General features: G+C 35.2%; 1 protein-coding gene across 1 annotated transcript in view; it reads left to right on the top strand.

Annotated features, from left to right (window-relative positions):
* The window catches only part of LOC128992872 (neurobeachin-like protein 2), a 118802-nt gene that overhangs the window by 34021 nt on the left and 71768 nt on the right, over positions 1 to 13013 (top strand). Inside the window, exons 23-34 of the mRNA XM_054416615.1 lie at positions 828 to 1078; positions 1565 to 1723; positions 2833 to 3004; positions 3972 to 4114; positions 5750 to 5942; positions 6288 to 6406; positions 6924 to 7072; positions 8084 to 8245; positions 8925 to 9051; positions 9457 to 9687; positions 10323 to 10416; positions 10971 to 11129. Of these exons, the coding sequence (XP_054272590.1) occupies positions 828 to 1078; positions 1565 to 1723; positions 2833 to 3004; positions 3972 to 4114; positions 5750 to 5942; positions 6288 to 6406; positions 6924 to 7072; positions 8084 to 8245; positions 8925 to 9051; positions 9457 to 9687; positions 10323 to 10416; positions 10971 to 11129 (1959 nt within the window). The remainder of the gene's footprint in view (positions 1 to 827; positions 1079 to 1564; positions 1724 to 2832; positions 3005 to 3971; positions 4115 to 5749; positions 5943 to 6287; positions 6407 to 6923; positions 7073 to 8083; positions 8246 to 8924; positions 9052 to 9456; positions 9688 to 10322; positions 10417 to 10970; positions 11130 to 13013) is intronic.

Here is a 13013-nt window from a genome sequence, read left to right on the forward strand (position 1 = left end):
AATTTGCAGGAAATTGGAGATTATGGACTTATTTTTGAATTTTGATATAGGCTGAATTTATTGTTATTCCTGTAAACTGTTAACAACCACTGAAACCAGAATATTATTTATGAGAAGCTGCTTACTTGTAGTTTCTTACTGATATCTATGATTGCAATTGTGGTGAAATGTGGTTGTACGAATGTTAATTAAGATACCTGGGCTCAATATATCTTGTACCAATCAACTAAATCACGCAAATTTCCTATCGCTGCTCGAACCTTATTCGAATAAACCTAATAACCTCGTCAAAGTGTACAATAATACCTCAGCTGCATACCACAGCCCGCTTTTATGTTTTAATACATTTTATTATTAAATAGTGAACAGAGTGATACTGTACCACATGACCACGACCGACTAATTAATTACTCATCGCCCTTATCTACACCCTTCCTCAACCCCTATTCTTTTATCTACTCATGCTAAATCTACTTATCATCAATCACAGGCTGCTACCACTAGACCACTGATTCCTCGTGGAGCGTGTCTCCTAGCGAAATTAGTTGTGCACGCTCATCTAGCTATTGTGACTGTCACTAGTCATCTCGGTGACATCACACCTACACTCATGGTACATGCACACTCCACTTGTTATAGCAGTGGCGCTACACAATCTCTTGAATATTAAAATCTCATGCCATATCCTATAAGACCCTGTGCATAGGTTGATCCCACTGTACAATATGTACTTTATTTTGGTTGAATACAATTCTATAATTAACTGATTCTACTCCCTAAACCTGTTGATTGTTTACATTGAGAAAACATTTCAATCTATGTTTCAGGTCATATCCAATTGATGTCAACTATAATCAAAGATGAGAGGAAAGTTTTCCGGAAAAGATACGGAGTCCAATTTTTCTTGGATGCGATCCGAATGCATCACGCAACTTCTACCGAAGTTAGCGAAGAGGAGAACAAGACAATTCGAGTATCTCTGTTGGGCCTAATCAAGTTCTATCTTCAGAAGGAGTGCAACATTAAAGAGTTGGCTGCACTTCTAGGGTTTCTGTCAACAGTTAAAGAAGAAGTGGTGGTAATAACATTACTTCAAATACTTTACATGATCCAATGAGATAATAATTTCAAAAATTTTTCTCACTATGAAGATGTTTAAAAAGAAAATTCTTCAAACAAATACTATTGCAGTGTATCAGTGTATTCAATAGCTACTAGGTGCTGGGTGCGCTCAGTTTCTAATTTTATTTTCGATAGTTATATAGTAACAAGACTAGGGCTTAGACTGTTCCCTATCCATAAACTTAATAAATGTCATAGAGTATTAGCATTGACTGTTGGATACTGAAGTAGACATCCCATCTATATGGTCCAGCTGTCGCCAATAAAAAAAAGAACGTAGTTGTGTGAGCCAGTCACAAAATGCGCTAGTGACTAAAACTCTATTTTCTACCTTATTTTTTGTTGCTTGCCAAGTTGATGGGTCATCAGTTGTTATAGCTTACAATAAGTCATTAGTTTGACCAAGCCATGTGTTTAAGGTGTCATACTCTTTGCCTCTCAGGTGATCGAAGTGCTGGAGATGATCATCGCAATGTTGGAGAGCAAGACGTGTAAAGATCAGCTGATTTTGCTGCTGTTTGAGCCACAAGCGGCAGATCTCATCTATTGTTTGTTGCTAAACAAGTCATTCTCCATGGACTTGAAACATAGAGCTCTCAAGGTACTCTAAAACTACTTATACTACTTGTATATGAACAAAATTCTATATCTATAAAAGAGGAAGTATGTATGTATGTATATACCCTATGGACTCCACAACCGCTCAACAGATTGTAATGAAACTTTCAGGCATTATTAAACATTATTCAAGGATGGTTTGCGTGAAGTCTGGTGCCGATCCGTCGAAAGGGCTCCGCCCCAGAGGGTTTCAAGGGGTCCAATGTCAAACTTTTGAAAACCAATGTTTACAAATAAATCTATCTATATTATTAATACGCTACATGAAACTTTGTGAACAATAAGGCTTTTTTGTTTCAAGATTTAACCCCACATATTAAATACCAAAATATTCGTCTAGGTGTGTAGATTTGCAAACTGACCTTTTTACATTTTTAAAAAAGTCGCTTGGGCTCTGCCCCAGTGGCTTTTAATTTTAAAGTTTCCATGTTATCCTTATGAAGAACATGTTTGTTTACATTATGATCAGCTGGATAATTTAATTGCTGGAGGGGGGGGGGGCAATGCCTTAATATTTTTTTCTTTTGTTACTTACACAATCTAACATAAATTATTAAGTTAATAATAATCGTGTAACTCAGGTATTCAAATGCCTCCCAATTTTACCTGCCCAACCCACCACATTCTTCTTTCACTGCCATTAAAAGATGGAACTCCAATAATACTAATACGAAAATCCACCCAAGCTGTGCAATGGAACCAGACTGACAATTTAAAAAAATGACATCAATCTTGATCGAAGCAACAATCATCAGATAAGTCACTAAAGTGGGATATGAGTGAAGGATGAGTGATGAATAGAACTAAAACCTGTCGTGATAGAATAATCTATTGGTAAATAAAATATCTGAAAGTACAAAAAATACACCAAATAACACTTATAATACTATGTTTACATTTATTCTGTTTACTTACAAGACGGTAAATACGTATAATTTACAATAGGCAGACATTCGCCTATTTGACATATTGACATATTTTTTGTGCTTCTAGGTAATTTAATAACACGTACGATGCTGATAAAAAAGTGAATTGTCAATATACTATTAATGTAAAATGTAACATTGTCGGAAATCTTTGTTCCAATTGCAGCTGCTGTCAGTTTTGCTAAGGACAGAGAAGGTTTACGAGCGGAACAAGTCCCGCCTGCGGCTACAGGACAACACTCCCGCAGGACTCTACCCGGGACTCATCTCCATGTTGCCAGAACAACAGCTGTCCATGGAGTTTACAGCTATGCTGCTGGACCAGATACTGCTAACTGGTTGGTTGCTTATCTTGACCTTTTTTGTTGAAAATAGTTTATTGAATGAAAATATAGATGACATACTCAGGGGTGTTCCTGTTTCAAACTGATTCTGCAAAATGGAAAATGGATTTTTGTGAGTAATTTTGGGCGTACAGGGGTAACATTGTAGAATATTGATTATTTTTAATTAAAATTAAATATCAATGACTCCTTCTTAGAGATTTGAATATTCTTTATGAAACTCTCCTGACATTGTTTATTATAGGTAATCTCTTTATAACTTCATAAACAGGAGAAACAATTATCAGGATTAGTTATGTTCAGCATGCAAGTTTATGGCACAAGTACAACCGGTTTCATGCACAAGTTCAAATCATCATAGGCTACAAATATTTTTTTCTTAATGTCAAGAATTAACTTATGTACAAGATACAAGATGTTTGTTTCAATCAAAATACAAACTTAAAAAAATTCAAGTATGAGCCTAATATTTTCATTCAATACAAAGTAAAACATAGAAATATTATTCATAAAAAGATATTCGTTCTTCTGTGGTAGGAACTGTTTCTGTTTTGTATAGATTTACAATTTGTTCCAATTTTCTTTTCCAAGTTTTTGAGAGCTTCAGTTTGGTCATGGCAAGATTATGAATTTGAGGGATTATTACAACAACAATTTTTAATCCCTCTTAGTAAATCACAAATTTTATGTCTTATGTATTTTATGTAATTTTATGTCAAGCTATATGTCTTGTCATGGTTTACCGGACATGACTATGCGTATGACATGAAAAACTTGTTTACTAATTATGACAAAAAATACATGACAGAAAATGTCCACATTAATCCTTCAAATCACTTTGGGAGATAAAACCAAGAACTAAAATCCAGAGGTGGTCAAAACATTATTTAAAAGTCAAAATGAACAATAGCCTACCTATACGAAGTGCATAAGTTTAATACCTGTTATCTTGTCTATGTAGAGGGCAGCAGTAGTTATGCTGGAGCCTTGTCACTGCTACAGGCTCTCTCCCTGGCAGAGTTGGATATTAAACTAGAGGCTGCTCGTAAGCTGCTCACCACCACCTTCATGAGACCTACAGCTCCTGCGGCTTTGGCCAAACAGGTAGATTGAGTCTGGAGAATTGTTTAACTTATATACTGGAGAGAAACTTTTTACTCTACCAGGCTTACTACAGACCTTAACAGTTAAGGCCTGGGAAAGTCAATAAATGTCATAGTTAGCTTGGGGAATTGGTTTACTCTCAGGGAAGTACAGTGGTGTTGTTTAAAAAAAAGGTTATGGACATTGGTGATATAAAAAGGGAATAAAATGTTCCAAAATGATAAAATTTCACCAAGTGAGCAGGCCTTTGATCATGTAAACATTTTTGCTACAAGAAGAAAATTAGTATTTTATAGTGGAACCCCTCAAATCTGACCTCGGCATAACGGACTTCTCGGGATATTCAAACTTAGGTCCCATTAACAGCTTTACATATCTAAACTATAGAGGTGTGTGACTGACTTGATTTTTGAGCCTCGTATTTCCTCACCTGCAGGCTTGAGAGATTAGAAAATCTTGCTCGAGCCGAGCTCTTACAATTGCGATTGCAGAACTCATCTGTAAAGAAAGATTGCATAATCGAACAATTTACACTTTCACTACAATCGCAATTGAGGACAATTAAGTTTCAGTGATCGTGGGAGACTATGATGATTTTTCTATGCTGGGATTTTGTTGTGATCTCGAGAGCAGACAATCCGCCACCTGTTAATTCCGGCGACCTAGGCTTGTGTGAGCAGACCGAATGGTCCCCGGAATAGGTGTGCTAGTTCAGAAAGCAAATACCGGACAAAGTGCAGTCGGAACAGCCACGGTGTGGTGTCTATGGGTGACCCAGACACGACATCATGCGTTGCAACAAGAGCCCGAGAATGGGGATCGACCCAGACTCATGAATTTTCGCCCGTGCCCACGTCAGCGACTTTGGCGAAGCTTTCGTCCCTTAAGGCTGAAAGTCATAGCCGGGTGGTAAAAAGTCACACTCGGTTGGTAAAACACGGTAGGAATTCAGGATTTTGATGTGATAGTGAGAATTGACGATGATGTCAACACAACCCTGTAGGGGTCCAGGATTCTGCCACTATTGCCAATGTTGATGATGATGATCAAACGACCGCCTAAGACGATGATGATTTTTCCAGAAATTTCCTGCGAGCCTAGATGATGATGATTTTTTCATGCACTTGGGAAATGATCACAATATTAACGCAAACTAATTGTGACATTGTTATGCATACATATTGCAGTAGGCCTACAGTATTACAGTAATAGTAAAAATATACGGTATTCAATAAACACAGTTCAGTACATTACTCACATTTTTGCTTAAAGATTTTTTCAAAGTATGTATTAATTTTTACGCATAGCCTAAGTTTCTTTATTTGTGTGTGAAATCAATCAATTTTCTTATTTAAAGAAACACTTTTTAGCTCCCCTTGATATCCGAACAAGCATTTAAATAACTCCCGACTTTTTGCCTAAATAAAAAGATGTAAAAAAATCTGCTTAAGCTCTGTAAAAATTGCTAGTAGGCATAACCTGAAATTGAACTCTCATAATACCCTGGATCTTAGACCTGTAGTTCAAAAGTCAAATATCAACTAGTGTTGATATGTAATGTTTAATAAAATTATAAAGCTATTTTCAATAAGATGTTTTAATGTATGGACTTAAATATTTGTGTTTTCTATTTAGGTTGGTTGGCAAGACTGTATAACCCGTTTGCTGATTAAAAAGCCAATCACAGACGTCTGCAATGAAGTATTTCCGGATATGATGTCGTTTGATGATGAGGAAGAGTTGGCAGACCTGGAGTTAGGACGGGCATCACCCTCTTCTGCATCTCGCATCTCTGACGCTGCTTACGCCATCGAGAGTGAGATAAAGGGTGAGTGGTTAGCAATGAAGTATGTCCTGATTATATTTTGTATGTAGATGACAGGGAGATAAAAGATTATGTTAGTTTATTCTTATTCTTAATGTCATTTCCTAAAAAAACAAATTAAATTTGTTTTTATTGATTGCATGTTCAATGATAGTACTGAAATTTTAATACACAGACAACCTCACCTTACTTATAGCAATGTGTCTTTGTGTTACTAGTTTATTTATGTTTATTCTTTCCCTTCCACTCAATTACTTTACTCACAGTAAAGTTAAAACAAGTTTGTAATATTAGTGACGAAACATTTCTTCAATAACCCTTTTAAACATCTATTTCCCACTTGTACAGAAGTCGCAGAAACTGTAAGCAACGCAGTCGCTGACAACATTCACTATGCAGCGGACAATATCTCTTCTGCAGTCGCATCAGCATACACCGCCTTTCGCCAGAAAACTGTCGAGATGCAGGTTTGTTACTCGACTTGATCAAAGTTGAGTTTTTTTTATTTTTTTCACTTTTAGATTTTTACAATTTTTGTTGTAAAGAACTGAACTAAGTTATTTGTCCCTCCTAACAAAAGTACTAGCTGTTTTAACCCATTCTAATCAAGCAAACCAACCATAATAGCTCAAGTGGTAAGGGAGTTGTTATTTCAGGCTGATAACCTGGATATTACTAGTCTTGGACCAACATAACTTTACTGTAGTCACTACTGACTTACATCCAAGACCTAAACCACCATCAGATCACAAACCAGTAGGCCTTTATTGGCGGACAATTCTTTAAGATTCGTAATTTTTTTAAAAAAGAACAAATATTGACTTATCAGATTTAGACCAACCAGATTGAGGTGAGAATATTTTTTAAACCAAAGTATCCGTTTTTTACATGCTCTGACTGCAAAAACATGTAAATCAAAACAAACACTTCCCTTGACAAAGTTGGCTCAAAACATAATAATAATACATTAACCTGTTTTCTTAGGAGAGCTTGGAAGAGCTGGGTGCCAGGTCGAGGCTGAAGAAGAGAAGTCTTACATCACTGACGGAATTTGTAGAACCAGACAGTCCACAGCCATCTGTCAAGTCACAAAACTTGACATTGTCAGAAGATGGGGTCAGTTTAAGCAACAGGTACGTAATTAAAACTCATATGTTACCAGATATTTGACCAGAAATACTTTTCCTACTTTGATAATGTCTATGTTGTGTTGTTTATGGTTTGATGTTGCATTGCAGTTTGTACATACTATTTGGAAAAAGTTGTAAAATGTTGTTATTTCTCTAATACTTTCATTGATCATCATACCAGGTTTTTGCTCATGAATATTATAAACCTAATATTTTTGATGACACAATATACATTTGCCATTGAATCCCAGGAATAAATAATTCAGCTATGCCTATTTTGTATTTTTATTGTTTTTTCACTCAACTTGAGAACACAAAATTTTAAATTCTAACAGGTTTTGATACAAATACTATATCAATTATGTCAATTATTTAAGATGGGGACAAAAGTAGTACTCAAAAAAGTGGACGTTAATCCACCCCAGGGAGCATCGCATCCAATCTACAGTGCATGCCTATAAATATCCACAATTCATGACCTCCTATTAGCTGGATTACAGTACGACACCACCGTCCTAGTGATGAGACCTATCAGTCTAACACAATACAATATTGGTAATCCCAACACCCAAACATGAAAGTCTAACTTACCAGGTGCAGGACATGCCAGACTTTCAGCTGTGCTTAGTGAAGTTCGTACTAATAATTGTTATTGAATTTTTTTTGTGTTCAATCAACAATCAACAAAATTGGCAAAACCAAATCAAATACATTTTTACACTCCGTAATGGGACAGTCTAAACTCTGGTCTTGTTATCATGCGTCATCAACCTTGCGAGATAACATTAATTGAATGCCAATTACATGGTGCGATCTGAGTCTAGAATCAATCTTGCTTGGAATTAAAGCAGCGACCTTTAAATTTGAAGCGAGCACCATAACCACTCGGGTATATAGAGAATTTTGTTAGGTTTTGTTATAAGTTTGAGTTTGTTCTGTCATTTGGAGCCTAAAAGGTTGAAGTAGTCAGTGACTATGTAGTTTGTAATGTTTGTATATTGTGATGTGTCTCAGGTCAGAGTCCAGCAGCAGTACAGAGGAGTTGTCATCGCCTAGCCACACAGCTGATATCTCCACCAGAGACAGCCTCAGTGTAGCTTCTGTACCTAGTCTCTCTAGTCACATTGTAGATCAGGAGTCAGACGACGAGGAGAAAATACTGTTTGACGCCTTACAGTAAGTAGCTTAAGGTATTGTTCGGTGTGTTACAGTAAGTCAACAATTCATTGAGAAGATTTTTTTTTTTGTCTTTGCCAGTAAGGAAATACTTTGTGAGTGAACTGTTTGTGAATTTGCAAATGAGATGATTGGTATATAAGTATCACCAGAGTCATAAATACTATTCCACATACAGGCAAAATCTGTAAAAATGTGTGTGATGAAAAAGTCATAAAAGTTTGTAAATTGTACTCGCTTAGTATATGATTATTGATTCGTGTGGTATTCCCAGTTTCAAGAAAAAATTATTAAACATGTTGATGTTGGTTTACCTTATGATTGCCAGGTTCTTGAAGAATGTACATGTTTAAAGCCCTGTGTAGGTTTCGCCACAAGTTTGGCATCCGCAGGAGCAGAGTTGGTAATCACATCACTTGAAAAAACAATATGCTACTGTATTTATTTACATTCCGCCGTAAATCGTCTGCCAACCGATAACGTAAAGAAATAGCTTAGTGTTTTTTAGTGTTTTTTTTAAGTGATATGATTACGAACTCTGCTTCCGAGGATGCCACACTTGTGGCAAATGTACTTCTGGCTTTAAAAATCTACAATTTTCAAGAAAATGGCAATCATAAGGTTAACCAACTTAATTGATTATTGATTATCACAAATTAATGAAATCCAATGTTTGCAGACGGTGGAAAGCTTTTGACGCTGAAAAACTTGAAGACAAAGAAGAAGAGTTGTGTTATTTAGTTGCAAACCTTGTCTTCACCATAATGTGGAGAGGAATTGATGTCAACAGTAAAGATGCGTGGAAGGTAAGCAGATATGTAATTTACCTGTGTCAATTTAATTACTGGTTTTTACTTTACCATCTTTAAATATTCATGAAGTCGTAATAGTACAAATATTGTTTCAAGCTACTAAAAGATCTGTTAAAAGTTTAAATTTTAAAATTCGCTACAAATTTATCGTTGCCATAAAAAGTAAAACTTACGTAAAATTAAAATAAACTATATGTAAGTATAAGAAATAATTGGGAATATAACATTTATTTCTACGCTTTTCTGATCATCCTAACTTTGTTTTGGTCATCACACTGGTAACTGAGGTGTTTGTTGGTTTTTGGTTTTTTATGAATTTTTTGCAGCCTATGTAAAATACCCTACTGTGACTTATAGCCGAACCCATTATAATACCTCCTTTCTCACAACCGTCTGCAGGAACGTGGGCAGGTCATGACGTGTATCAACCTGTTGGCTCTCAACAACACACTGTACTGCTCACACCTGGAACTGCGGCTGCGGCTGCTAGAGATGTCTGTGACTGCTGCGTTGAGTGATCTGCGTGAAGGCTCGTACACTGCAGACAACGCAGCACATCTCATCCGCTGGATATACGACCTCACTGTCATCGACCCCAACCAGGACCACAGCAAGAAAGCCTCCACCAAGGTAAACCTTTTGCAGTTTTGTGAAGGCATTTCTTAGCATTTATGGTATATATTTACACCAGTGGCTTTTATCAAAGTTTTTTGTATAGGGATGGTCCACACACCGATCTTGTTAATATCTAAGATCATTAATTGATATAGCAATAACAAATTTCATCTGGGTCTGGTGACAGTTTTGCATGGAATTGAACCAGCAACCTTCAGATTGTAAGACGAGCACTATAACGACTCAGTTACCCAGACTATGCAAAGTTTTAAAAATAAATCTAGCAAGTTCAAAATTAATTGTAAGAACTTGATTTTCAGTTTGGCGCTGTAACATGAATTTCCTTGGATGTTTTGAAAAAAAACCCGATTTTGATTGAAATTCTTCTGTTATGGTCCTTATAATTCTAAACAAAACAGTGCAACCCTTCATTCCTGTAAAAATTACTGTTCAAAATTTAATGAAACTTGTGATTTTACCTATTAAATATCATAGTTACTCTCATCGCTACCCATGAAAAAGGTTTTTGACAAGCTAATGGGAGAAAGTATGTGTCAGATTGCTGATACCGTTTATTATATTTAAATTGATTTGATTGATATATTTTGTAGTATAACATTCTCGGTCTCATATTTTTTTCCTTATTGTAGCTTCTAGATGGTGTACTTGGGTTGTTAGATGCTCTGCTGGTCTTCCAAGAAATCCCTGGAGAAGAATGGACAGAAATGGCCAAATTAGCATTTGGTGAGTATCGACTATTAAATTAACTGTAAAAATATTCTATCTGTAATAAATCTGCCTAGAGTAAATTTATCTTGAACACATAACAAGGGTGTGTATATCGTACTGCTCGATGCATCCTCTTCAAATGGTGAGGTTTTATAGTATGTGATAGCATTTAAGTTCTGTATGTAAACAATTTTGCATCTGTAAGTCTTTGGAAAAAGTGCCCAGCTTGATTGGTGTGCAGCTGATAGACACAGACTCTAAGCTAGGACACTCTTACTCCTTTATCTCTTCGATGTTTGCATTTGTACTCCACATTACATTGTGTCAATTAAATTTACCTTAAATCATTGTGTCCTCCAGTTTTTATGTGGAAGTGTTTGGGTGGCATTCCTATTGATGTTTGCTGTATGTATTGATTGATGTTTGTTTATCATGTTGAGTTGTTTATATTGATTCTTCCTATATTTATTTTTGTAACTTCAGCCAATATTTTGAGTACTCTAATAATGCTAATTATTCTCAATTTCAACTCATTTTGACACATATTACACCCTGGTGTACCATTGCAGGTATCTTGCTCAGTTGTGCTGCCAGTAGCAACCTAGAGCTTTGTGCCATGGCTACTGCCAAACTACACACTCTCGTACAGACAAGATGTATGAAAGATGCAGAAGAAGGTGGCTACTTATTGTACTACATAAACACAATCGTACAACAAACACTGCAAGGTTAGTTATTTCTCAGGTCACAATAGGCTTTTGCTAGCATTTTTTGACATGTTATTTTTTTGAGAATTTCTAGTATCAGTAAAAAATATTGATGAAATCTAGAAATACATAGTAAATTGATTTCTTTCAGTACAGGTAAGAAAACTGTTACTGTGTTAAAAAGCTATATTTCAAGTTTCTACTTGACACTGGCCTTTTAATTCACATGATTCAATCAATCAATCAATCAATCAAATCACTTTATTTGTCCTTGTACATGTCATTACAAGAAATGGCGTCAAATATAAAGCTAAAAAACAATACAATTATAAATTAAAAAAAAAAAAAAACTACCACTACTGCTTCATAATTTTGTTGTATTCATAAAATTCCTCTATTGAGTAAATGGGTTTGTTGATCAAATATATTTTCAATTTACATTTTAGTTTGTTATTATTTTTTTCTGATCTTAGTTCATTCGGAAGTGCTTTAAAGAATTTATTGCCCATGTATGTCGTCTTTTTTTTAAAAAATTCCAATCTATGTTTTTCAAAATGTTTTTCGGTCTGTCTTCTTGTATTATATTGATGACCTATTGGTTGTACATAAGTTTTTGTTATAAAAAATAAGATACATTCAAAAATATACAGACCATACACAGTTAAAATTTTAAGATTTTTGAAGTGTTCTCTTGCGGAGTCATCATCTTCAAGTTTGAGCATACATCTAATTGCTTTTTTCTGTAGGTTTAGAATTGTATTCAGATTATTTATTGTTGTTGCACCATACAAGCCAATTCCATAAGAAATATTAGAGTGAATCAGAGCAAAATATATTTGTTTTAGTACAGGCAATGAGCATAGGCTGGCCATACGCCTTAAGGCGAATAAACCGGAGTTAATTTTTCTCGATATATGTTCGACATGTTTGTCCCAGCATAGGTTTTCATCAATATATAGACCTAAAAATTTAGCCTCATTCACTTGTTCAATAATTTCCTCTTCAATCATTATATTTGGAGATATTTTTTTACGATTTTGCTTTGTGGAAAATGTAATAAATTTAGTTTTATTTGGATTTAACAAAAGACTATTATTATTGAAGTATTGCTTTATATTAGCTAGTTCTATAAAACTTAAATATTCAATTTCATTTTGGTTCTTTGCTGAGATTTTTAAATTTGTGTCGTCTGCATATAAACATAAATTACTATGGGGAACAGTCTGTAGCACTTCAGGAAGTCCGGTTATGTAAGATAAGAACAGCAAAGGACCCAGAATCGATCCCTGTGGGACGCCACATGAGACCAAACATAAGTCCGATGCTGCGCCCGTGATCCTATTTGAAATGGTTTGGTTAATTTCAACATACTGATATCGGTCGGAAAGGTATGACTTAAACCAATTGTATGCAACTCCCTTGACACCAAAGTTCAATAATTTATCAAGTAATAGATGATGATTTACGCTTTCAAAAGCTTTTGTTAAATCCATAAATATGCCCACTACGTTCTCCCCTTTATCTATGGACTCTATGATGGATTCAATAAAAGAAACGGCTGCAGTGAAAACCGATTTTCCGGGCCGAAAACCGTGCTGGGACATATCTAGAATGTTTGAATTTTCTAAGAATTGGGATAATCTTCTGTACATGACTTTTTCATAAATTTTTGAAAAGGATGGCAGAATCGAAATTGGACGATAATTGGACATGTCTTTTGTAGAATCTTTTTTATGTATAGGTACAACTTTGGATATTTTTAATTTTTTTGGAAAAATGCCAGATATTAAAGAAGAGTTCCCAATGCAATATATGTAATAGGAACACAGGGGTAGGTTATTGGTCATAATCTATATGGCTTGACATTACCAATACACTATAAAATCTTTAGAAGAAATAATCGGT

The sequence above is a fragment of the Macrosteles quadrilineatus genome, unplaced genomic scaffold, assembly GCF_028750875.1.
Source record: "Macrosteles quadrilineatus isolate MER2022 unplaced genomic scaffold, UCM_ALF_1.0 Scaffold_4__1_contigs__length_99947679, whole genome shotgun sequence".
In the NCBI taxonomy this organism is placed as follows: Eukaryota; Metazoa; Arthropoda; class Insecta; order Hemiptera; family Cicadellidae; genus Macrosteles; species Macrosteles quadrilineatus.